The sequence below is a fragment of the Haliotis asinina genome, chromosome 14, assembly GCF_037392515.1.
Source record: "Haliotis asinina isolate JCU_RB_2024 chromosome 14, JCU_Hal_asi_v2, whole genome shotgun sequence".
NCBI classification, from domain to species: domain Eukaryota; kingdom Metazoa; phylum Mollusca; class Gastropoda; order Lepetellida; family Haliotidae; genus Haliotis; species Haliotis asinina.
The window spans coordinates 34204867-34232111 of NC_090293.1; the positions used below are offsets into that span (position 1 = coordinate 34204867).

General features: G+C 41.4%; 1 protein-coding gene across 3 annotated transcripts in view; it reads left to right on the forward strand.

The window, feature by feature from the left end:
• LOC137262111 (ras association domain-containing protein 10-like) overlaps nt 1-24766 on the forward strand; it is a 40020-nt gene extending 15254 nt beyond the window's left edge. The window contains exons 1-3 of one of the 3 annotated variants that reach the window (XM_067799889.1): nt 10115-10659; nt 11295-11982; nt 21848-24766. In XM_067799889.1, coding sequence (XP_067655990.1) covers nt 11977-11982; nt 21848-23491 — 1650 coding nt within the window. In that variant the 5' untranslated portion in view covers nt 10115-10659; nt 11295-11976 and the 3' untranslated portion in view covers nt 23492-24766. Of the gene's footprint in view, nt 1-10114; nt 10660-11294; nt 11983-13569; nt 13638-21847 lie in introns of those variants that run through there. The other 2 variants (XM_067799890.1, XM_067799891.1) reach the window with 2 other exon arrangements.
• The last annotated feature ends 2479 nt before the right edge of the window (nt 24767-27245 follow it).

Here is a 27245-nt window from a genome sequence, read left to right on the forward strand (position 1 = left end):
AATACAACAAGGTGCATAATTGAATATCTACCCTCTTTGCACAACAGTTGTCCAAATTGACAACACTCAAACGATCTGACATGAATAATAAACTTCAAAGCTCTTTTCGTGACAGGTAACGAAGCCTTTCACTGCACGATATACTTCAATGTAAATTGACGCTCACAAAAAACCCAAAAAACCTTCAGCATGTCCTTCCTAATGACGTCATGTTTGCCTACTGCATATAGTCTGAAGTCAACAAAAGCACCTGCTGTGTGAGTATTCACACTGTCCACTGGGACATTGATCAATACGCTGACCATTTATGCACTTTACCCGAAAAATATAACGACCAGTACAGTGTTTTCCCAAAACGCATGGATTCGGAGCCCAAAACCACCATAATTATAGTCATATAGGACATTTACCCCCAGACACCTGTACAAAGAGACACTTCTTTAATCAGCCCTAGTCAGGGCAGAACGTCACGAAAGGTCTGAATGAGATGCAAGTATAAACGATTTTTTGTTGCATCTATACCAACGGTTTTTTACAATATGCGTTACAGTGTTATTAAGCAATCAACTTTCTTTTAAGAATTTAATAGACTTTTTGTAGACGACGACTTGGAATGCTTGTACAAAAATATTAAATATTAGCGTTATGGGTGTTTATGTGATTTTTACTTCTTATGAAATCATAAATGCAACACATGTTATGTGGACCAGGGGTACAAATAACCTCTTTACAAAGTTATCCTTTTAACGCTAGAAGTAAACCCGTTTAACACTGACGAAGAATGAACAGAGACACCGCTGTTCTTCCTACTCTTTCATCATGCTCCCGGTCGACTTGAATACACAATTTGACGACAGTACACATAGGAGGTAATTATGTGTACTGTCACCACGTGTATTCGAGACGGGTGACAAGTTATTACACACCACAAAACTAGGTCAAACTGGTCGTGTTTTTGAATATTCAAAACTCCGCTGTAAATACCAGGTGGTGTGTTTGCCATACAAATACCTGAGCATGAATTTCTTCTTAATGGTCTCACGGGTTGAGCATACAATATATTGGACATGACATTTGTAAATACCGGTACGGTCAACATTTGTTGGCAATCAACAACCGTTATGCCCGTCGGGCCTCGAATAACGACAACATTATAAAACCATATGGAGAACACACAAAGCGTCAACCTTTCCACTTAATAATATCTGACTCCATTCATGAAAACTTATCGCGCGAGGCCCGAATTTACGTCCATTCAGTGAGGCACTTTGACCCTCTTGAAAACGAAACCTTATGATAAAATTGTACACTGAATATCAAGCAAACTTAAAATCATAGTCTACTCTCTATTTGAAAGCAAACACATGGCTATGCCCCGGTTTAAAATAGGTCAGCTCGAGGTCACGCTTTGAGTCTCTATTCCTGCATGTATGATCAGACAACAACTGTATCTTGAGATCTATATCGATCAGGTATGATCTCCGTGCCAGGGAGGGCGCCGTTTCCAGAGGACGTAGTTGTGCTTGGTGTTAGTGGATTAAATTATAGGGATACTAGTACTGTCTGTGTGGATTATGTGCTTCGACGACAGGTAGTTAGTGTTGGACTCATGTCTTGCTGTTGTGTGTGGGGATTTGTATATAGATAGCGGGAGACAGTCAGATGTTGTCCAGACCGTCATTAGAAGCTGGTTGACGACGCGAACGCACGCCGGTGCGGTTACTCGTCGCAGGGTGGAGTGAGTATGGTTTCGAGCTGCTTTTAGCAACATTCCAGCAATATTACGGTGTGGGACACCAGGAATGGGCTTCACATACTGTACCCATGAGGGATGGGGAATCGAACTCGGTTCTTCGAGGTGAGGAGCGAACGCTTTCACCACTGTGCTGTCCCACCGCTCCGGCGAAGGGAGTTGGACGGACGGACTGTTTATTTACGTCTCACTTCACTACAATACATTTTAAATAATTGCTCGAGTCATTAAGGGAAGTGGGATTATAAAATAATATATACGCAAAATGTATGACTTATAAAATCAATATATATGTATCATATATTGTATGAACATACCACTTTATTTCCGGCAAAATTTATACTTTCCTTTGAGAATGTCAAATGCAAATAATCTGAATATATTGTCTAATAGTATATGTGCAAGAATATGAAAAATGTAAAACAGATGATATAAATATATCAACATGCCACCATATGTTTGGCAACATTTCCATTTTTTCAGGATCGTAAATGCAAATAATTAGAGAATATATCTCTGTTACATTTGCTTAATCCCAGAAACAGAGAGACACACACTCACGTATGTACCTAGTTTCTCAGCTATTATGTTATTAACAGTGTGAACACAGGTAAGAAACTAATGTTGACATGCTAGTTGAGACATCAGTGTCAAACACCTGCACGAGTGTTCTTGTGGAACAAATATATCTATCTGTTTCTAATGGTGTCAGCGATAAACCCGCACAGATACAATATAACACATTCCCCATACAATCCCAGTTGACCCGCTGGTCCGGAGACCGAACCTCGTGGCTTGTGAATGAAAAAAAAAAGTATTTGTCTTATCTTAGCTCAATACATATGTTTTGACATTCCTAGAATCCTAGTCGCTTCTTTGTACGAACATCACTCTTGTCCACATCCCCCCGTGCCATTTCGTGACACCTACTGTGTATTTACGGTTACTTTTAGCCTAAGCACGTTGACCGTTCAACTGTAAACCCATAGGAACAAAATGGTAAATAGAGGCACCTATATATATATATACAAAACCTTTGGATTTATAATAATTCTATCCTTTAAAGAGGCAAGTGTAGATAAGAGGTTCTATGTAGGGCCAATCCATTATTTATATTATTTTTGAGAAATTCAAGCTTTTAATTATTTTTGTTACCTTAGAGACCCGTGCAAGAGCAGGCCAGTGACTACACAGCCATTCGTGTCCAAGGTTGCGACATATCTACTTGTCATAACTGTTTCCATCACCGATCTATCCGAAGGTCGTGTTCACCGTACGACTGATTAATTCTAATGTGTAACTGACCGTAACATCATGCCAGACAGGTATATTAGACAGACATGTTTTTTACGGTTAATTTCAACTGTATAAAGATACTCTAGTCGATTGCACTAATCGTGCATATTTATTGCAGACGTCAGCGTCACAGTATCTGCCATAGATGTAAACAATATCATCTACTGACATGGCCACCCCACCTGTCAATCAAGTGTCAGCCATATATACATGGCCCGCCTTACATTGTACAAACACTTAATAATTCAATGGGCTTTGTTAACGTCGGGATACATAATCCTAACAACTGAACACTTTGTATAGTGTTTTGTGATGATTATATCGGACTCAAAGGAAATGTCACCCATTACTGCGGTATCATAATGTTCTGTTATTTAACCAATACCTAGTGTCTTGAACACATTACGGAAGTCACCAACGGAACAGAAATGGACATCATGGTGTAACAGCAAATATCGAGGGACGGCTTTGAATTTTCTCGTTTAGTGTGATCTTAGCTTGGCATTGATCTAAAATAGATACGTATTTGATGTTTCTGTTCGCAAGCCGCGTGTTGATCAATGTTTCCACATTGCATCAGTTTAAGATGGTTTGTTTTCATCTTGCACTGTCCATATACATTATGCAATGTTGACTTGGGGGTTCTTTTAGTAACGTTTTTTTTGTTTTAGTAAGAGTGAGCCGAATGTGTATTATGACCACTAATCACTTCCAAAAATACACCGTTTCCACAAGAAAGAACAATTTGTCTACAGATACTTGGTCTTGTAACCAGGGCAGTGTTTGTCCAAGTTTCTGCTCCTGTCCTTCAAGAATAAACAATAGAACATCAGGATTTACCACTGTCCAATGTGTTATACGTGGATTTCGGCGCGTACTATTGATGTTCCACTTGTCGGAACGGTCAGTCGTGGCGACTTCTCTTGTGTGTATGTAGGGCAGTGAGTGTTGTGTCTGCAGTGTGAAGTGGAGCCCCTCAAGACCCCATCCCCGCCCTGCGACTGGATAGCATTGCAAATACCCCGGTAGTCGTGTCGGTAGAAATGCTTTAAGTTGACAAGGACGAACACACGACCTTCAGGACATAACATAGTTCACATCGTAGGCAACCGTCACGTGTTCTACTAATGTCATCTTTAAACAAAGATCAATTTTGAGATTGACACTTTATACTTTTACTCCGATTTTGTCTTTTGAATCTGTCTAAGACATGAAGCCAAGTCAATAAGATTTATCTTAGTTTATAATCCCGGAAATCCTCCCTAATCCACCTATGTAGTCCTCGGATATATTTGATCTTTCTAAGGTCTGGCGTGTGATATTTCGTAGTATGGATCGATTGCCAATGTGGCACCCGAGTTGAGCTTCGAGTCTCACATTCCACCCGACAACAGTCTTTGGTTTCCCAATACTATGCCAATGGCCATGGGTTCATAGATGAGTTCTTTCTATATCCATTACGTCAGCCTCCCACAAAAAGAAGACATGCTTACATAACTTATGTATGCTCATGATGTTGACCACTGGATTGTCTTGTCAAGATTCGAATAATTAAAGCCTGTTAAAGCTGAATTAGTGCATGGTGTGGCGTTCAACAACAATCAAGACAACGGAGAGTATCGAACAACGATCCAACAATAATATACTTCAAAGAACACCAGTAAGTCGAGCATAGAAACACGTACACTTCAGAAGAGTTCATTTCCCGAGACGTATTCTGTAAGTACATACAAGCTTGGTATGAACATTACCTATAGCTTTGATATAAAATCGACACAAAGATGCACTAACCACAAGTGACGAGTGCCATATGTTTATCTTCCGCCCACCATTGACAGAACGCCTTGTCGGATCTACAACTAGCAATAAATCTGTCATAAATCACTTCTATTCTGTTACTATGGCATGGAAATTGACAGGTTTATCACTCCTAAATCCTCTCAACACGTTCATTCACGGCATACGTCTTGAGACAGATAGACTGAACCCCTTCTTCACGCTTGATTATAGAAGTATAGTCTAGTTTCTTCACGCCGTTGCGTCTACCCCCAAATATGCTGAGATACACTGTCTGGAATGCCTTGACGAGGAGCACGATAAGGTGTATATATTGCTGGTTTAGTTTGATATATCTCTTGTTCACGTGACAGACGGAGGTAATCCACAGTAAGTCACGCCGTCTCGAACTGTGTGATTAATATGGCTCCTTACTTATGATAAAACAATTAACATGTCAACAAATATATGATATAACTATTAGTTTAGATTAAAACTGAACGTTTTCCCATGTCAGATGAGGGGTTGGTCATGACGACTTTGTCTGATGTGAAAGTAGTTGTCACGTGAACACAGTCCATGTGATCATGATATTCCATGACCAGTCAATCCCTGTGTTATCTGTTCCGAAGTTAATCTCTTGTAAAACCCCTAAACAGCTGTCCCTGGATTAACCTCAACTTGAATCTAATAGTCCTTAACCTCTTTCCGTTCCTCGGACACAAACCCCGCAATGCCTTTATAAGTAAATTTTAATCCCTTACTGTGAACGCGGAAATTTAGAATTGAACATATTCAGTAAATCATATATTTTAATAAATCATATTATGTCGTATAAAGATTCACCTTTGTCACCATAAACATCATAAACGTCCCAAAATATTTCATTCCCCTAAAGTAACCAACATAAAAGGTTAAAAAAAAATTAAATATCACACAAACAAAGTCATTTTAAGTCGTATTAAGATTGACGTATAAACTTATAATCTAAAAGAATTCAGGAATGTCAACCAATGTTGCAAAACATCTTTGGAATAACTCTGTTTTAACATATTGCATTTCTTTGCAAAAACAATCTCCTGTATGATAGAACACGTACAATATGCACTGAAACAAGTAACAGCATTTTATCACAATAGTTTACCGAGTTCCTGTAGATCGAAACCGAAATGTTCAGGGGAGTTGTGTTGATGAGTTAGACAAAAATTCTTCCCCGTCGTAAAAGGCTCCGGCTTACTCATATACTTAAAAATACTTCTACGCAGTTTCGACCGGAAGACAAGAGTATCGAGTTTGATCTTGTTCTGGCATCAGGTCTTTTATTAGATGTTTCCACAAAAAACCTTCCCTTCATCACGTTCCCACAATTCCCGTTCCCGTATCAATTACACAGGGTAGTTAGCGTGGCGTAATTTGCTCCAATAAATACCCGCTTGCGTGACGCCAGCCCATTGGGGTCCATGCTGTGCATTACACTAACTACACACCGTTTAAAACGGGCTGATGTGTTGGACCTGCCTTGAACATGTCTGTTATGGTAACAGTTATTGTGGCCTCTGAAAGAGAGAAAATACATGTGATGGATTTCTTTCTTTGTTTTGTGCCCCATGTGAGAGTGTTTCTGGTCATGGTAACCTGGTCATGAGAATTCTACACAACTCAAGGCGTCATCAGGTGAATTCATGAGGTATTCCCTACCCCTTGACTTTCGATTTTGTAATTAGTTTTGGATTGCCACATTTGGATGCCAGCATCCCATCTGAAGTCCTTAGCACACCTGAGTCCTGGAAAGGATAAGTGGTTTTCATTAATAAGATAATGCATTGTTAAATATATCCCTAGGCAGTCTTTCAAATGCGAATACTTCAGCCTATGTACGCATGGCTGTTCTTAATGACTGACGCTATCGTGGTCGGTCAGTTTGTACGGCATACATATGAACACAAGTGTGCCCACATATGAATTTTAATGTGGCCATTGAGAGTATGTATCAGTTCAAAGTGAATGTTACCGTGTGCAGTAGAGAGCAATGTTGTTGTTGGTCTGGGGGTTCAGGTGTCGGTTTACCCTGGGTGTCGGAAAGCTGTGAAAGTGGTTCGAATTCAAAATTCATCTTGATTATGTTTTGGGGTTTATCACAGGCTATTGGGATTGACCAGATTGCCCTAAGGTTTGAGTAGTCCATGTTGAGATGGAAACATTATACGTCATGGTGACTACTCAGGCCAGTGGTTGATTCATGAGCGTCAGCTCTGGTCATCTAACTATCCAGATCACATTATCCTGGTCGTATTATCCTGATCAAACTATCCTGGTCATATTATCCAAGTCTTACTTTCCTGATCATATTATCCTGGTCATACTATCCTGATCATAATATCCTGGTCATACTATCCTGATCATATTATCCAAGTCATACTTTCTTGGTCATACTATCCTGTCATACTTTCCAAGTCATACTATACTGGTCTCACTATCCAAGTGATACTTGCCTGGTCATACTATCGCGTTTGAGCGAGCGTTTTGTCATACCACTTACTGTCAGTGGCCTTAGCGCTATATCATTGCCTGGTATACGAACACATACACTTGTAAAATACTTATGATCACTAAATTACAAATACGTACGAAAACGTTACTATGCTCTTGGAAACACTAGCTGCAACCGTCCAAACTGAAGCAACCATCTAATATCTATGTTTTGGATGTTCCTTTTCAAATCTAGAAAGCATGGATCCATATTTTCTTTGCCAGGCATTGTTTGCGAGGCGATCAGTGAAATAACTTATAATATGACGACATTTGGAATAGATGCTGATATGATGCAAAGAACAAGTCGTTCATACGCCGACATTTCCATCAATGGATCGATCCCCGTTTAAAGAACTACTCTGCTCTCAAAATACTGGATTCTTGAGTCTAAATCGATCAGTATAATGGCTGGAAGTACTCGACACCCGTCCGTGTTTTATGAGAGCGATAGATATGTAAACTCTGGGTTAAGCAGAGGCAACATAGAAATGTGTTACTAATGTATGCGTTTTCACACTTCTATTTTCTCGTCAATACACCATGTATGTTTGTTTCGTAAATTTACTTGAGTGTAAAACACGACAGATTGTGTGTAAATGTTTTTGCTTTCTCCGAAGTAGCGTCCATGACATGTCTCTACTTAACTTTAGACTTAACCGTCACTGACATAAGGGCCAACTCTCATCTTTCTGTAAATCTCACGTGACTGTGCGAGACTACAGCACGTGCTGTGACGTCGTGTCTGGGCACTATCATCACGTGACCTGGTAAACAGTATTCCCCGAGGCCATTCAGCAGGGGGTTTTGCATGCGCCAGCTGGCCGTGAAAGGTTCCTGCTAAAGGTTGTCAAACATCAATGAAATTCCCCAACCAATTTTGAAAAGTCATGTTTGTTTTCAAAATCTTTAAGAAAATACGTCTACCTGCGCAATCATGGTTTGTTTTTCAACGGTATAAGCTCTCACCGTCAGTCATCCAGTGCTGATCCAATGGGTTACTTCTGGGAGGTCATTTACACCGGCTTGCATGCAGCCATTTCTATGCATGCTTCATAGCTGTCTAATGTTGCCCGCATTTTTTTATTTTTGAAGAAAGTACCAGTATTTCGTAAAGTGTCGATTGACAAAGAGACGAAGAAATTCCAATGTAATAGAAAATGTCAGAGACGAAGTGATGAAGATATTTGAATGGAACAGAAAATATATTTTACGGACAAAGTGATGAAGATTTTGAAAGTAACCGAAAATTTCTTCAGGGGCAAAGTGATAACGTTATTTGAGTGTAACAATCAATGTATATTAGGGACGAAGTGCTAAACACATTTGAATGTGTAACAGAAAATGTATTCCGGGAAAAAGTGATAAATATATTTGAATGTCACCTAAAATGTCTTCAGAGACAATGTGATAAACACGTGAACTAAAAGTCTAGCATATATAGACAAAGTGATGGATTTATTTAATGTAGTGTTACCGGAGACAACTTTAACAAGTTATACACATGTATGATCTGAAATATATTTTATGTGATGAAATTGTTGCAAGTCAGTGGCGAAGAAAACGTGGTTTGTTTCATCCAATATTTTATTATACTTATGAAAACAACCATCAGATCTTACATCTGCCTGTCCTATGTGTCCGTTGTTTCTAAAACTGACTAGATATTGTGAATTGGACACATTCTCACGGGACAAATATAACTATGAGATCATTCATATTATCCCCTGAATCGTATTTTGAATTGATGAGTCCATTCTCTTCATTCGAAAAACAATCCTAAATTGAGGTATTTGACTTCAGGGATGTTAATTATATCAGGGAGCCTATATATAGTGTTATAGAGTATCCCTGATTATATATACTGGAATACACGCTCACAAACTCGCGCACGCACGCAGTCACATCCACGCCTGTTGGGACAAAGGCTTCAGCTTTTCACAATGAAGAAAAATGACACCGCTTGATATTTCCAAACGAATGTATTGTACTTCAAAAATGCACCATCACTTTGCACTTGCACACCATATTTAAACACCGTCTCACGGCAGACAAACTATACATCCAGCACGTTCTTCCTACGCACTAGCCGGCCAACGTACTCCCCCTCCAAACGTCCTGATGATGAGGATAATTGGTTTTCACCTGTATCTCCCCTCAGGTGTGACAACGCATCATATATTCCCCTCTAACACGTGACACGTGAGATCAAACGCCGTTCAAGCCGAAACATTGTCCCTGGAGCACGAGCCGTGAATCATAGTAATTCCCGCCAATTTAAAACTCCACTTTATCAGGTGTTGAGGGAACGGCCGAAGACAGGCTGCCGTAGATCACATTTCATGCTCTTATATATAGGAAACAGCTTTACAACCTGATTCGTCTTTCAAACCTACAACGGCTATTTTCCATATTGCTAAAACACGTCCTCTCACAGAATAATATGTTTGCGTTTACTTCTACAGTTATTATAACCAGTATGGTCAGTTTCATCTAAGGTCAAGTTTTCTTTAAACGTTTTATTACAAAAAATATATCATAAGTATAGATTAAAATAAATATTTAGCTTTTTCTGCGAGAAGCTGAATCATGTGGGGAAATGTTGTTTTATGATATACTGTTGACTGAGTATTGTGTGCTCTTTGAGTAGTAACTGATATTGTCATCCTCCTTCACTGGAATTCTTCCGCCTTTGAAGCCGGGGTATAAATGTTCTATGTAATGTAATAACTAGCCAACACAATCACCCCGCAGAGCCCCAGTGGAATGCGAGCGGGCAATGATAGCGGGCTAACTGGTGTATCACGGTATATATATACCTGTGTATGAGAGCCTTTGAGCGAGTGTATGCTGCTATTATAACTCTAACGGCTTTCAGTCGTAGGAGGCGGCTTGGGGCTGAGATAAGGCGTCGCAACTCTTAATGAGATTGCCGGGGATTACCCGACAGGGTTGTACGACAGAGTCCGAGGGTGTGGGGGAAGGCCGGGGATACAGCCGTTTGATTTGGCCGACGCAGTGTGGACACAGTCCGTGTTGACGATAGGCTGACCGGACATGCCCTGCTGATGCCTCACCCTTGGGTTTGACGGTCTCAGCTGTATATCAGCGGATGTAGTGATTCAGCGGTTGTACCTGGTGTGGTCGTGGAAATTCAAATCGTCCCAGCTGTGCGGTGTGTGTCGTAATTTGTGTGGTATTGTGGATCATTTTCCTAGTTCTAACGAGTACGGGAGCCTACAAGGTGGTGTTTTTACACCCGAAGATTTGCCGGTTGATGGCTGCTTTGAGGAAGCGCAGTCAAGGTAGGGTAATTGTCCGATTTCGCAGCACGCACAGGCCTGAGAATAGAACGTGTTTTAGCCCGTGGGTGGAGGGTTTCGAGTAGAACCTACACTCACCCCTGAGCCATGAGCATGACTTTAGATGTTCAACCACGTCGGTGGTAGCAAAACCTATTTCAGTTGTATGAAGTAAGCGTGCAGTTGAGGGTGTTATTGCCGCGTGTGTGTGCGTGTCTGTGTGTGAGTGAGTGAGTGAGTGAGTGAGTGAGTGAGAGTGTGTGTGTGAGTGAGTGAGTGAGTGAGTGAGAGAGTGAGAGAGTGTGTGTGTGTTCTAGCGGGGCGGAAGGGTAGGAGCATACAGTACCGCAGTATGGTGTAGAGACAGATGTCTCGATCCTTCCGATACCCAGTAAAAGTTTTTTCACCTCAGAGGAAACCCCTTGTGTGTGATCACCCGAGCGATTTAAAATGAAATAATTATTGCTCTGTTTAATCGTTTTTTTTATTATACAGATGATAATACGCGATGTTCACAGTTTCAAATTTCCTGTACCCCCATGGCCTTGTCTGATCACCTGGCGTTGCTTGAATATCGAACCTCACAGTGCGTTGACACTAGCGTATCGCTTCCTTAACATGTTCCCATTGCCTTGCAGCAATCACAAGCGAAACTACGCCGGTGAGGGCAGTTGTGAAGTCGCTTCTCCTCCGTTGACGTCGCAGTGAGAGTTAGCTGGTGTAGTTTGCAGCGTTACAGACATGTGAGTCGACAGCAAGGATGATAACGCTGCAGTTTGCACAGCGACAGCACGACGGCAACTAGAGGCGTATAACGGAGGTGTTTAATTATTCGAGACAGAGCGAGGCAGTGAACAGGTGTTCATGCTCCAGGTGTTGCGAAACTGCCACAACGTATCTCTCACTTGTGTTTGCATCAACACATGGATACACACACTTCTTTAACGAATATGGCTAAATAACTGCTGTTCCCTGAGACCCGGAATTACAGAGAAGTTTAAGACTTCTATCACGATCTGATTAATGTGTCTAGATTTGTTTTAATCGAAACAAAGGGTGCCTGCAACAGTGTGGATGTACCATACACGAATTAAAGTGACTATATTCATTCGTTACATCACTTGTTACATATATAACAAGTGATAAGTTCGTTGTATTTCATTACCAAAGCGGACAAAGAACTGGACGGGAAAGTTCATATGTTCCTCGGCAACATCTCGGAGTGTTCGCAGTTTGTGGATATATGTCTGTGAAGTGACCGTGGATCATGCTTGGATTGTACCAAGGACAGGTTCTCCTCCTCCAGTTTCACAAGTAACTATGGAGGTACGTAGAGTTCCAATCAATCAATCAATCAATCAATCAATCAATCAATCAATCAATCAACGTCAGTTTTTCGGACATTTATTTTTGTCTACAATCGTCAGTTTAAGAAATGTACGGATCAACGATTTGTGAGGAGTGTCATTATATAACTTTGTATCCATGTAGTCATCCACATTAGTGAGCTTCCGGAAAGTAGGGTGTCCAGATTGAAAGGTTTTCGGACTAACGAGATTTCACTGTGCATGTTCCTGATGCGGGTGAGGAAGTGTCTCGGAATCCTATTTTCACTATCATAAGCGTATACAGTTTACAAAGATCCTCTGTTACAATAACTGCTGAAAAAAGTGATGCAGGTTCGATTCGACCATGCCCCCGGCTTTATTTTCACAACTCATGCACTTTGTCGGTCCAAAACGGTGACGGTCTGAGGCGTGATAGTTACCTTCGTTTGCAGGAACGTCGTTTTGTGATGAACTAAAATGATACTGCATCTATTGATATCATCAGACATCATTTCTAGTTGGATAAGTTTTGTCATAAAAATATATTTAGATCCAGATGAATTGGAAAGCAAGAAAACCCCACAAAACAATTAACTCCTGAATGATACCATTTCAGTGTTTAACTTCAAACCATGGTGCGTTCAAATATTTCATAACATGCATATTTCCGATATTTCTACATCATCGTTAAATCTATGTTCTTCTACATTTATGGGAGGTAAGAAAGAAGCAAATATAGAATGATGATGAGGTGTTTGGTACGATTTTAATTGTTTTGAATTTCTTTCTTGCGTTTGAAGTTTTAATGAGGTGGTGTTTTGATCACGTGTAGGAATATTACCGTCAAATCAAATTTACATGTATATACTTTATTTTCCCTGTCGGTATAGTATTTGAACAATGCATCAATGAGGGGCACTCATCATCAAACATACCAGAATTAATATAATGTAATATATTGTAGTCGTTCAATGAGAACTGCATATCTGCATGTTTTGTATGTAAGACCCCATCTCTTTGATCTCCTCAAGTCGTAGAGGAAAACTCCATGACGATCCGGGCTAGACATGGTCTTTAGTAACAGGTGACTAACAGGATCGGGTGGTCAGGCTCGCTGACACATATCATCATACCGATGCTCATGCTGTTGATCACTGGACTGTCTGGCCCAGAGTCGATTATTTACACACCGCCAGCAAATAGCTTGAAAACGGCTGAGTACGGCGATACACAACAAACCAACCAACCAGCGAAGTGAAAAAAACTATATCTGTTGATCGTGTGAATTTAAGCACTGTGTATGTATGTAATCGCAATGCATTCTGTTGCATGATACATCACTCAAGAATGCATATCACAGGTGAATATCAGTGTGTGTATTGATACGCTACAGCACATGGAACAGGCTGCAACCCGCGTTAGTCAGGTTGAAAACTTGCCCTTCTATCTATTGACATTGTGTAAGAGCTCTTAACTTGATGATTGGGCGTGTCAGATGTCATGAGAGGGCACGACAACGAAGGAGTGGGGCCGTGAGTGTAAGGGTCGAAACGATGATGATTTATGCACTATGGTTGTGTAAATGGAGTACGGACTATCTATGGGACAGCTTGTGTATCCGTGCTGTCGTCACGAATATGTGAAGCCTATTTTGTAAGTACCTTCCTTTATGCGCGTGTTTGAACTAACATTCAAATATTTTCCTCCAATTAACACATGATTAAGCGGTTACAGAACGTGGTATTTTTTGCCTCGGTCGTGACGGGTTGACATAAAAGGACATCTCCAACGACCTAACGAAATACGAAACGCAATAATCGCAATTACAGGAAATGAGATTAATGTACCTATGTCATATTTTTTGGTTATTAGTATTCTGAGCGATGCTACCATTATTTCCTTATGACTTAAGACAACAAATCATCACCATCATCATCATCATCATCATCACCATCGCACATATTTCACGTGTGACCAAACGAACCAACATGCGCAAGCCCTGCTCAGTGCGAATATGAATAATTTAATTTATATAGAAAATACACGTTTTGTTCCGATAGTTTCACAGCAATTCGTATTCGTGTATGCGTATGTCGATGACAATCACGGCCAAGCCGCAGCAGCTTGAGACGCCAAATGTCGCCCCGTGTCAATACAAGTCGAAATCTGTACCACGATAAAAATTGACAATTGTTCCAGAAATTACAGTTTTGTCGCCAGGTGGACTCAGCTGGCCTGGAACCGCTACAGTCTAGAGACCTTACCTTTGTGCCAAGTGTGACCTGAGGTGCGGTCAAGGGGGAGTTAGGGGTAGTATGAGATAAGCCGACCCACTCTTATGTTAGAGGGTGAAGGCTCGTCACCCTGTAGACATTAATGTGTTGTCACACAGGTGCTGGGCCACGTGAAACTTGGTGGGGTAGATGGAATCTGGGCTGGGGGTGGTGTGGGGTGGGGAGGAAGTGGGGTGAAGGAGTTGGGTGAAACATGCACAATATCATTTGCACTACTATTTCTACGTCTGCTACTGCCGCAGGCTGTAGTAGCGTCACCCTTATGAATATCACCATCGTCTTTTTCTTCTTCTTCTTCTCCTTCTCCTCCTCCTCCTCCTCCTCCTTCTTCTTCTTCTTCTTCTTCTTCTTCTACTACCTCCCGCAACACCGCAGCTGCTACTGCTGCTACTACTTCTATTACCATTACATTCTTCTATCACCACTGTAAAACTCTTAGCTCTATCACCTCAAACAACAGATACAAAATGTACTTGCACGTCCAAACATGTGGCGATCGACATATCCCCATATTTCACGTTATCAGATACACGCGCCATATGACAAGCACATAGCCAGCTGGTGTCACGGTTTCTTTCTCATCGATAATTTAAACAGTTCGGGCTGTAAATTTCAAATAATTACACTCAGATGAAAGTTAGATCATTAGACCATAACTAGATCACACCGCCGAGATCCCACCGCCTGTCCCACATCAGTTAACATGTTCCATGTTGTGACATCGACATGTAAACCTGTCAACGACATATCACACGAGATGTCAATTTCCCATGCAATGGGCGCCTGTCACTCCTCCTTGACACAAAATCTGCTGGTGAGTGTGGGAATATATCGCAACTAACAGCTCCATAACCCTACTCCACTTGTCTCGTACCCAATACAATAGACCCTTCCGCTCTCTATACCTCAATATACACCCTTTGTCATGATATCCACACATGGCTGGGTTCATTGTAACGACAGGTAAAGCAACGCATATATTCGCTTTTTGAGAGTAAACATTTCATAAACAGTTAATGATAATTATATAAATGACGGTTGACATTTGACGTAAGCATACCGATATCTTTAGTGTTCTTTTGCAATGTGAACAATGATAAGTGAAACTGAAATGCTCGTATGTTTTCTAATTACATTTATCTGACAAGGATTCATACACTAACATTTTATCCAATTGGACATGGCGACGTGAGTCCTAATAAACAAGTCCTTTGTTGTTAGAATGCTGCTCGGATACAGGAAATGGAACGTATCATTCTTCTGGTTTAATTAATCTGGTGATCGGTATCATTTAGTGCAGTATCTACTTAATGCTGTGTTTATGGCACCTTGTGGATCGATTTTATTGCTTCTCGTTGTGTTACTGTTATCGAACAGTCAGACATAAGTTCGATACTTTGTTATGATACAGCACGTTCCAAACATACCTGTTTACAATCCAGTCGTTGATTACAACACGCTGAGGTGATGGCCTTATTTGACCTTCTGTATGATACCACAGGATGAATCAGCTGGCTAAGGGTCAATAAAATTATCAGGTGCGTTATAAGCTGAAAGTTCATGTAACCTTTTGTCTGTACAAACATGTTTCCAGTTCATGAAAGGAGTATGGCAGTAGACTTAAAATAAATATAAACCTTAACATAGTCTAATGAAAAATATACCCCTCGTTGTTTGAAACGATCCTTTCAATTTGAAACTGAATTAAACAATCTCAAATGACGGTGTGATTTAATGTGTAAGTTCCAAATGGTATCCGATACAAATGGAAGCGATAAAACCCTTTCTACATACATAAGAAATCTCGACCAGAGAGTCGACTTACAATTGTGACCATACATATATAGCTGTGAAATGCTTCGTGCAGAATTGCGTCCCTTAGCTTCGTAAGGATTTCAGTGTCGTATGATTCTGAGTTTTGATAACAGGACGATTTGGACCTTTAAACGTCAGTTTGTGCCCAACACTTCAATGCTTTTCAACTTGATTATCATGTTTGCCCTTGTTCTAGTACTGCGTTATCGTCCTATCGTGGATTTAAAAAATCGGAATATTTTGAACTTCACTGAGTGCTTTCCTCCACTTAACTGAAATACTATGAAAGCAAACCAGGTAAGGTTGGGGTCGCTTGACCACAACGTACTTTCGCTAATGGGACCTTCCTATGAATACAGATGTCAAGTCAGTGCGAATAACAGAGATAATTGAACATCAGTGCGTGTAAATATTGTGATCACATCCCATCACAAACCGGGCGAATTAATGCCATGTCATCTCTTTCTACCACGTACATTATTTTCTCAGGTAGCGTAGCGATCAAATCCCCTCAGGATTTCAACAGACCCACCAATTTCCCGCGAAATCATCCTTCCCCTCGAACCAACACACGCATGGCTGCGTCAAATAATTTTCTCACGCATCGTCAAATTCACAAAATTATAGATATGCCTTAAGAAGCACATGCATTGAAAGTCAAGGTCTTCCTTTATGCGTTTCTTTGCTAGTTTGATCACATCGTAGCACAAAAGACTCCTCACCTATGTCAATGAATCACCGTGCATGTTCTTGTTGAGGGATCTTGCTGAGGGATGCCGGTGATAAAACACTACAGAACATAAGTGACCGCTTGACCAGTGTTGTAGTTGACGCCCAGTAAATACAGGTTATTATCCCTCACGAGGTGGTTTCAGACCACCACCTGCTCATCCTTTATCTATACATACATAAAAGCTCCGCCGGACAGGCTGTCAGCAGGTGGTACCATATATGTTGTGTTAACTGTCCTTTAAACCAATCATTTGGACCAACGACTTCTATCAGTCCAGAAAGATGGCGTTTATAGAGCAGGTCGTTGATGTGTGAAGACATTATTGTAGTGGATACATGATGGGCGCGTGTTGCTGATGTGTATAGCTGATTTTCATTATCCTTTGATGAACATGGTGATATTTCTTTAGGCGAGAATATTCAGCTACTGTTCAGTTTGCTGCAGTCACCAGTGACAATGTTTTATTGAAAAAAAAACATGCTTGTCTGAATTAATAAATTTATGAAACCATGCTTATATTACGAGAAACTTCCAGTGGTGCAAACCCTGCCACACTCACATGTACTCACAGGCACTTGTACTCACAGGTTTATTCACACAGACACATATTCACCCAACACGCACAGACGCTCTCTCTGTCACACATACACATTCATTCACTCGCACAAGCACGTATTCGTTCACAGAGATATTCAGTTTCAAAGACACCACTTATTCACTTTCATAGACACTCGTGCGCTCACACATTCACTGACGCGCACGAACGCTCACGCATACACTCAGACAGACACTCATTCACTCACACACACATTCAGTCTCAGTATCGTAGTCACTCCGTCAAACTCACACAGACAGTGACTCTCACACAGACAGTGACACTATCTCAGAGACAGTGACACTCTCACACAGACAGTGACTCTCACACTCACACAGTGACACTCTCACACAGACAGTTACTCTCTCACACTCTCACACAGTGACTCTCTCACACAGACAGTGACTCTCACATAGACAGTAACATTCTCACATAGACAGTGACCCTTTCACACTCTCATACAGACAGTGACACTCTCACACAGACAGTGACACGGGCACATGTACAGAAAATCACACAAGCGCTCAGTCATTCTCTCACTCAGATTTCTTTTTCACTGTTATTAATACATGTACTATCGTTTCTACTCCTACTACTGCTACTACTACTACTACTACGACTACTACTAGTACTGCTGCCACTACTACATACTGCAGTGTCTGGTGTCGTCTCGGCACTGATATTGCAGTTGAACATCTATGTACATTATTCTCCCGATAGTCTCCATCTTTATACAGTTTATACGCCATCGGAATCCCACAGCTAATTTCCATAAAGTCACAAACATGACTAAATCGTATCCCGTATATTGCCAGTAGGCTACATCCCAGTCTCAGCTTGCTCATCTCATAAAGGTCAAGGATTAACTGTTCTCAAACCGAAACAAAACACAAAACATTTAGTGTATAAAAAAATGAACCAAGGAATGTCAAAGATTGGGTTCAACAAAACAAGAACGGGTTGGCTGTTCGATAACCTGTGTAGATGTCCCCGATAAAAAGATTTTAACGAGCCGTGGGGAAGGATGTAAATCTGCTTAAGCATATCCAGACAGAGGGTAAAACCCCGGGAGTGACGATGTTGATGGATTAGCGGCCCCACCGTAGGAGATTTTACTATCTACCCATGGGGTACTGTCATGCTCATCCAGATATTTTGCTATTCGGGCTGGAAAATATATGCGGTGTTTCCTGTTGTTGATCTGGAACGTAGTGTCTGGTGATAGTTTGGATCCTGGTTGTCTGGGGGAGCGTTCCAAGGATGTTTTCAGGAAATGAGAGATTAAGACAGTAATGGGAAACTGCTTGTATTTCAGACATTTTGTCTTCCGATTATAAAAAATAATAATATAACCCCACGTCCCAAGTGAAAACATTGATTACAGAACAGTCTCGTTCCTGCTTACTGGGTTCCGTCCTATAGCGCAACTTAGTGCAATAACCAGTGCAGGATTTTAGACTAATTCATTTAATTGGATGCACAAATATTTATCCGCGTGATTTGATATGTCTAAACACCTGTATATCGCAACACCACGCTCCTTCTAATCCTTGCAAACACGTGTGTATAGCATGCTCTGTCGTACAGCGAGGTCTGACAAATGGAAATCTGGAAATCGTAGAAATCTCCACACAATTCTCTGTCGCTAGGGCAGTTTGGCATTCTGGAATGGAACTGATATTATAGCAATCAAACTGTGCGTTACAGAACTACACTGAATAAGCGCAAAGTAAAACAAAAACACGACAGATGTGACCAGCGAGACAGATGCATTGTGAATCATTTCATTTCCTTATCAAACAGGGTCAATCTGTGATTTCTGAGTTAAGGCATGCTGCCAAAACGTCCACATCAAATATAGAAATTCGGTGCAATTAAAGGTTAAAATTGAAAATAATTTGTGAATACCATTTTCGTATGAAAACAAGAACTTGGAATTCAGAGTAACCAAGTCTGTTTGAGATGTCTATTTTCACTTTCACACGAGAAAATTCCGATCGGATGAAAAGTAGGGCACTGTCTGAATAGGTTAGTGAGATTCATGTTTCGGTATGTGGCGTATGGCTATGCTCTGTGCAACAAATAAAAGAAGACAGAAGATGTGGTTCATCTGACTCTGAAAGACTGCAGTAGACAGTGTAACACAAGAGGGCACCGTTCCCAGTGAAATCAATAAGAAATATCCTTTCATTCGAATGTTTTTTTCTCTCTCGAGCGCATTTATAACTGCAACCATGGAGAGTATACAGATGTAATTTTATTGAACATGACAGGTCCAATCACAATAAACTCATATCGTCTTAAGTTCATAGGTGTAGTAAGATTCCTGTCGAAGGAAATCATTTGTCCTCTCTAATTTTGTAAAGCGAGCACAAATGTTCAATATAAATTCCCCAAACAAGAACGGCTTTAAAGGTGTCTATCAATAGGTCAGTCCCAGCAACGCTTAATAACACGTATGCCCAGGTTTACATCAACGCCTTCCTTTAACATCCCTGGGACTTTCTACACATAATTTGTAACTCATAGTCGTAGAGCTGGTATCGTGTAAATAAATTCCTCTGCGACGTTGTGAAATGTTTTGGTCATCTGTTGTTTTATGTCCGACAGACTCTTGGCATCGCTCGATGACATCCTCTAAGTACAGTCTTATGTAAGATACTCACGACAACGCCGACTCACTACTCACCTGGCGGTTCTCGGTTATAGACCCGCCAAGGATATCAGCTGTCTGTTGACGCTATCCCGTATCAGCGATTAAGAATTAACTACCATATCCCGGTAGTAAATCCACAAAAGTCTGTCACGTGACTCCTAATCGGTAGCAGAGTAAACACGTTGATGAATTTTTGCATGTATTTTAATACCGCATTTACATGTCCCACTGCAGTCAACGCGCCTCAATAACAATCAACCTGCTTCGCAAACACTGCCCCCTCCCAGGGAGTGGGAAACAATAATACCCCTCTGTTTTCTGTTCTGCTTGTCTGTGAAGTAGGTTTACAGCTGGACCTCTTCACAAGTGCGTCGACTGTCCATTGAAAAATTGTCATCTACCGCTTGTCCTTTAAGCCATTGCTTTTACACTGGGTCTTTAGGCGTTTATCGATTGTCAAAAATCGCGAACCTACTAACGTCTCGTACATGGAGCATTGTACTTAAAAGCTGCTAATGTTCAAGGCACGCGCCATCATTAATATATATTGAATGCATGTATACAAGACCTGCCTTTGTTTCCTGCTTCACTGAAATCCTTTAGCGGGATGCTTTTTGCTGTGAACCTGCTGTACCTGATAGTCGGTCATGGCACTCTGTCAGTTTGCACAGAGCGTGACTGTGTGGGATTAAGGTGTAGGGGTGATAGATTGGAGCATAAATAACGTTAATCATTTATTGACGTATATTGATAGTCTTTGTAGGTTCGGGATAGTCAGCTACAGATGTAAAGCCTCCATTTGGGGAGCACGCTATCTTTGGGTGAGTGAGTGAATGTTGCTTAACGAGGCATCGGCAATGTGGCAGCTTCTCGCAGCGACACGCTATGTGTGATGATGTCGGTAACCACAAGAACTGCACCAGCAGCGTTAGCAACCTCATCAAAGATGTACAAGCAAAAACTTACAATACAAATATATCCAGGCGTATGACACTAAGCTGTATGAAATGAACTTTACAGGTTACTGCAGATTGCATACAGTGAGACAATGGAATGGCATAACGGTTACCGTGGCCAATCGGTTGAGTACGTAAACGCAGGGTTTATTTATATGCTCATCACGCAAAATCGTTGAACACAGAACAGGTAACACTTACAACTTGCTTTGATAATATTATGCACAAATATCATATCGGCCACATATGCATCATCATCAGTTGGTCGATGGGGTAGCCCACTAGTGAAAGCGTTCGCTCGTCCAGCTGAAGACACCAAATAGGGACAGGGTGTGAAACGCATTTCAGGTGTCCTTCGCCCAGAAATGGCTTGAATATTGCTAAAAGCAACGTAAGGCAAAACTAGCACACTCACCATCGATGCATGTATCGGTAGGGTTGGATGGGTTGGATGGGCTGGATGGATGGGGTGCTTGTGGGGATGAGGGTTTAACGGTGGTAGGTATTGTAGGTGAAAACAATAGAGGTTCCTGTTATTGCGTTATACGTTTTGTTCGTTTAGGGTCGAACTGTTACTCAGTGGTAGAAGCCGTAATTCACTGTGTAGGGTTGTGTCCGGATTCGCCTGCAGCGCTATACACACAAATGTGGCTACACCAAAGCCGCTTTAATCAATGACTTGTGTCCATTAGTATTTTCCACTCGCATTAATCTGTTATGTAACAGTATTACGTTCAAAAGGGGCGTTAAACCCAACACACTCATTGATATGTTTGATAGCTCTATATTCACTGATTTGTATTTTCCTTTCCAGATGGTCCTAGACTCTCCAAGCCCAAGTTCCCCAAAACTCATGACCTTTGACCACGCCACCGCGGAGATCCCGATATTGCTGGACGGTACAGTAAGATGGGTCACCGGCCTCACGAAGCGGACGACGTGCGATGACGTCATATATGCCCTACTGTACCAAGACGGCAACCACGAGGGTGAGACGACAGAAAACTATGCCATCTTTGAAAGATGGCGGGACGTGCAACGACCATTGCAGGCCAGGACGAAAATTATGAAGATCTGGAAGGCCTGGGGGATGGAACAAAGTAACGTCGAGTTGTCACTGAGAAGACTCCAGGATTATAGCTACGTATCCGGCGAGTCGTACAGGACTAGTCGTCGACACAAGCGAAACAGACACAAGAGTCGTCATGGCAACGACTGCGGGTGTCGACCTGGTACCCATAGAAACTGCTACAGTACAGGGAAGTTGCGCTCTCTTGAGAGCCTCGTGAAGCTAGTCATTGCGCAGGAACGGAAGTTGCAGGACCTGGGTGAAAGAATTGAGAAAACAGATGACAAAATTGACAATCTTGAAACCCGACGCCATTTCAGCCGTGTGAAACAGAATGGTGACGATTATGTTCAAAGCGCTTACCTCGACAGTCTCAGTGAAGACAGTATGGATGAGCTGTTTGGTAATGTGAAAGCAGAACACATTGAAGCGTATTTGGAATATTGCGAAAGGATTATCAAATTGGAGGATAGGTTATCAGGTGAGAACAGTAAAGTGAGAGATCTCACTAAGCAATTACAGGAATCTCTTGCCAGGAGTGACTGTGTAGGTAAAGGTTTGTCTAGTCTGAGTGACCTTGACCTGTCTCTGCCTCTGGGACAGCAGCTGGAGCAGGTTCAGGTGGAGATGAACCGGCTGGTGAGCGCTGGGATGATGCAAAAGTACCAGGAGGATTCGATCAAACGGGAGTTGCAGCAGTGTGACAAGCAGGTCGAGGTCAAGAGACAGCTTATCAGGTCACTCAAACGTGACCTGGACAGTCTTCAGGTTCCCCCGGACAGTGCCATTGTGGAACAGAGACAGGACGAATCCACCGAGGATGACATGGATGACAGAGTGTCTATTATACAGGTGTATGACTCTCCTCCCAAGTCGAGAAACAAGTCAGTTACGTTTGACGATAGGTTGAATCACATGCATGTTATAGGGACGTCTCATGAGAGTCTGATGGAGAGGCTCGGTGGTAGTGACCGGAACGGAGACAACTCCACCAATCATCACATCCCTCCCTACGTGAACGACAGCTCGTACAGGCGGCGGCCATACTATACACCACCTCAACAGAAAGTCACGTCCATTTTGAAAAACAAAGAACAATATAATTATAAAACTAATTCCCAACCTCAAGTTAATACTAGAGTCGGTCCAGATACGGGGCCAGTCAGTCAGTCGGACTCATCTCCGGGGTCTGAGCTTGACCGGCTGACCAATGCCCACGACAGTGGTCGGTATCATCTTCCGAGTGGCATGTATACGTTTGCAAATGATGGACATTACTCTCTTCTCGATTCTTCTAGCAAGCAATACAAAGATGAGGACTCTAACTCTGACACGGGGCTCAGTTCAATGCACAGTGACGAGTCCCCTGGTCTAGAAACATTGGTCTAGACACAGTCGATTCCTGATGCTGACCAAGACTATTCCTGGTCTAGACAGAATTAATGTCTGGTTAATCTATTCTAGGAGTAGGCAAAGTCTGTTTCTGGCACAGACAAGACCTATTCTTCATTAAGACAGTCTAATCCTGGCATAATCACGACCTGTTTTTGGTAGAGCAGCAATTTAATCCTGGTGTAAACGCAGCCTATTCCTGGTGCAGTCACATGTCTGTTCCTGACACAGACGTGGCCTATTCCTTATGCAGGCCACACACACGCTGACTGTTTGTGGTACTGTAGATTGTTTCTATTTATCCAAGTATCTATAACTGCGACCGTTGTTTTCTCAAGCAACTCTTTTACGTTAATGCTGACAATGTTCTTTTCTGGCATTTTGACGATAAGAACGTACTTATTTCCTAATCCCTGCAGCCTCGGGTGACCGCGCACAGGGCGAGCGCAATACTGCCTTCATCATCTCATACCAGCTGTTATAGGGCACACAGTGATGCAAGATATACCTATGATCAGACAGTCGAAATCGGCCGCTTACCGCATTTTAAATGATAAAATACAAAATCCATAATAAGTACATAATTACTTCTCAAAATACTATGCCAAATAAATCTTACATATAAGTTGTCTTTGTTCAAAAGGCTAGAATAACCAGGGACGTTCTGTAAGTCCAGTTCCTTGGAACATAATGACTTGATAAAATACTGCAGCTAGTTACCTTTTTGATATTGTGTAAAACTCTTTTTCTGAATCTGACCATTCACGAGACAATGTTCGAACTGACTTTTAACATATCACATGTGACTATTTGTTCATAACTAAAGAAAATTCTTCCGATATTGTAAAGAGGAAAACCTCGTCGTCGTGAAGATTTGAGTTTATCAATAAAGTCTAAGCTTTGATTTACGTAGCTACGGGCTACGGGCTAGTGATGAGGTTTAGCTTCATGTAGGTTGTCTTTGTAAAAGTGATTTTTCAGTGGATACCAAGAACAAATTGTGTGACCAGATTTGTTGGTGACATCGTATTTATTTCCTCCTCCGGCTTTCAAACATAGAGCTTGAAAGGTATTTTCAAGTCGAAGTCTGTGTCTACAACATGTCAACGCCTGCCAGATACCAGTTCTAGAGGGCGTAAATGTCATTGGAAATGTCATTGTATAATGTCATTGCGTGACGTCACAACTCCAGTTGACGTCCACGGTAACCAGTGTTTGCAATATTTTTTGTTATTCATTTCTCATCATCGTTCATAAATATTCAGTACTCTTTGTCCTCGTGTTGATTGTGTTTTTACGACACATAGCGCTATATGACACTGACAATTTTTAAGGGAGACCGACTCGAACCGAGAGAATTTATACTATACAAAAGCTTAATGCAAATTATAACCTGATATATGACCAGCGAGGCCATTGAGTGTCCTCGAGGCGGTACAATTAAGTATATGAAGAGATAATCACTTTTCAGTTTAATGCCAATATTGTTGTAATCCGATAGCGCTTTAAGTGAGCCAATCAATGAAACCGATTGATTACAAAAATCAGTTCTCAGCAGAAGGAAGACTGTGCTCGTTAATCAATCCTTCCCTTCCGAGACAATCATTGTTCAGTGATAGACAACCACGGGTATCTGATTCGCAGTTATTACCTTGTTAGTATTGTTCCCCGTTCAGCATTCAGAATGTGATTAATTGATATGACTATCGAATGTGGGGATGTATCCAGGATTGACAGGCATTTCAGGGCCAGATGTATTGTGATGTACTGTGAGCCCTGACCTTGTGTAGTGATAACCTCGATCGTCGGGAAACATATGCTGAACACTGACACTAGAACATGGAAGGAACATTGACACTAGAACATGGAAGGAACATTGACATTAGAACATAGAAGGAACATTGACAGTAGGGTGATGTGGAAGAGATATTGACGCTAGAGCGTGGAAGGAAGATTGACACTAGGGTATGGATGGAACATGGACGCTAGAACATATACGGAATATTGACACTACGGTATGGAAGGAACACTGACACTAGGGCATAAAAGGAACATTGACACCAGGGTATGGAAGGAACATGGACACTAAGGTATGGAAGGAACATGGCCACTAAGGTATGGAAGGAACATGGCCACTAAGGTATGGAAGGAACATGGCCACTAAGGTATGGAGGGGATATTGTCACTAGGGCATAGAAGATATACCGTATTCATGTCGTTTGGTCACCAACTTGTTCGTGAACCTATACTGATTAACCGCATGTGTTGATACCCGGACATTGCTAGCTTACGTTTACTTCCTTATTTAAAGTGCAGTTGGTGTTTGTTCACAATCCATATAAACAACCTCAATTGAAGTGGGTTTGTGACTAAAGGCCACTTCAAACTTTCAACTAAAATTTGACGTAAAGACAAAAAATGTAAAACGTGTTAGCTGGTTACCAGCTGTTAACACGTACTGAAGACTCACAACTTTCATTCGAACACATAATAAGCGGTTTCTGATGCGATTTTGTTATGGGACTGTTATTCCTTTATGACTGGACGTGAAATTATATATCTCACATTGATATTCTTCTTGATAACATAATCAAGAATAGTGGTATGTACTGCAAATTTAGAATCCCCGGATCCTGGAACTAAAAGGGGACACCATTTTGTACACCAATATGTCGCCCTTGCCACGTCTTCGAAAATAACCAGAATGCAGATATTATTACCTATTACACACTGTTCACATTTGACCAATAGGAGCCTTATCACCTGTAACCTTATCACCCTGACATTAAAAGCGTAAATCTCCCCATCCCCTCCCACGCACAGTTATGTCTCACAGTAGATGTTAGGTGAGGGGCAGACCCTACCGCAGTAGGTACTCACTTTATCTTGCTTACATGCCTACTCAAACACAACATATCTCCTTAATCCGATCTAAATCTTATTGCAGCCCAAAACACTGAACGCCAAACAGATCCAGTACCCCATACTTGGACACCTCTAATCCCAGGATATGCTGATTGAAAACCAAATCGAATTTCACAACACAAGACGAACACCGTGATATACATTACGCCCGTGGAATTAGTGTTCATGTTGATATTGGTTTCCTGGTAGGAAGAGTCCGGTTATATTACCTGTTGTTAGGTAAACGTGACCTGGGATTTCACTCAAAGGAGGAAGCCAGCTGGTCTGGTCGTTTATTAAATATGCGCAGTTTTTTTCGGTGTTGACGGACAGTCCACGTGGTAAATCGAGCAGAGTAACAGAAGAATTGGCACACTGGTTTGAATAACGTCATCCATGCGATTAACTCAATATGGACTGTTCTCTAAATCACGACGGGGGGAGAGAGAACAACACCAAAACACGAACAGAGCAGTTAGGGCACTTTACAATGGGTTTCCATATTATTTACATTGTTTTCCATTTCATTTAATTACATTATTCCATGGTATTTGTGGCATCTAAGCTCTACTAAAACAGATCAGTGTCATATTAAGACATTTCTAGATATTGCATAAAGGTTGACTGCATATCTAAACACAAATACACACACACACACACACACACACTCTCTCTCTCTCTCTCTCTCACACACACACATACCTTCGCCTGTGCTTTATCTCACCCATCAGTATACTTGTTGCCCTGTTATGCAAAGCGAATGGAAACCTACAGTGCATTGAGAGTACACATACACTCTTCAGGCGCCAGTCTATCTGTCTCTGATCAACCATAGTGTTATGCACAT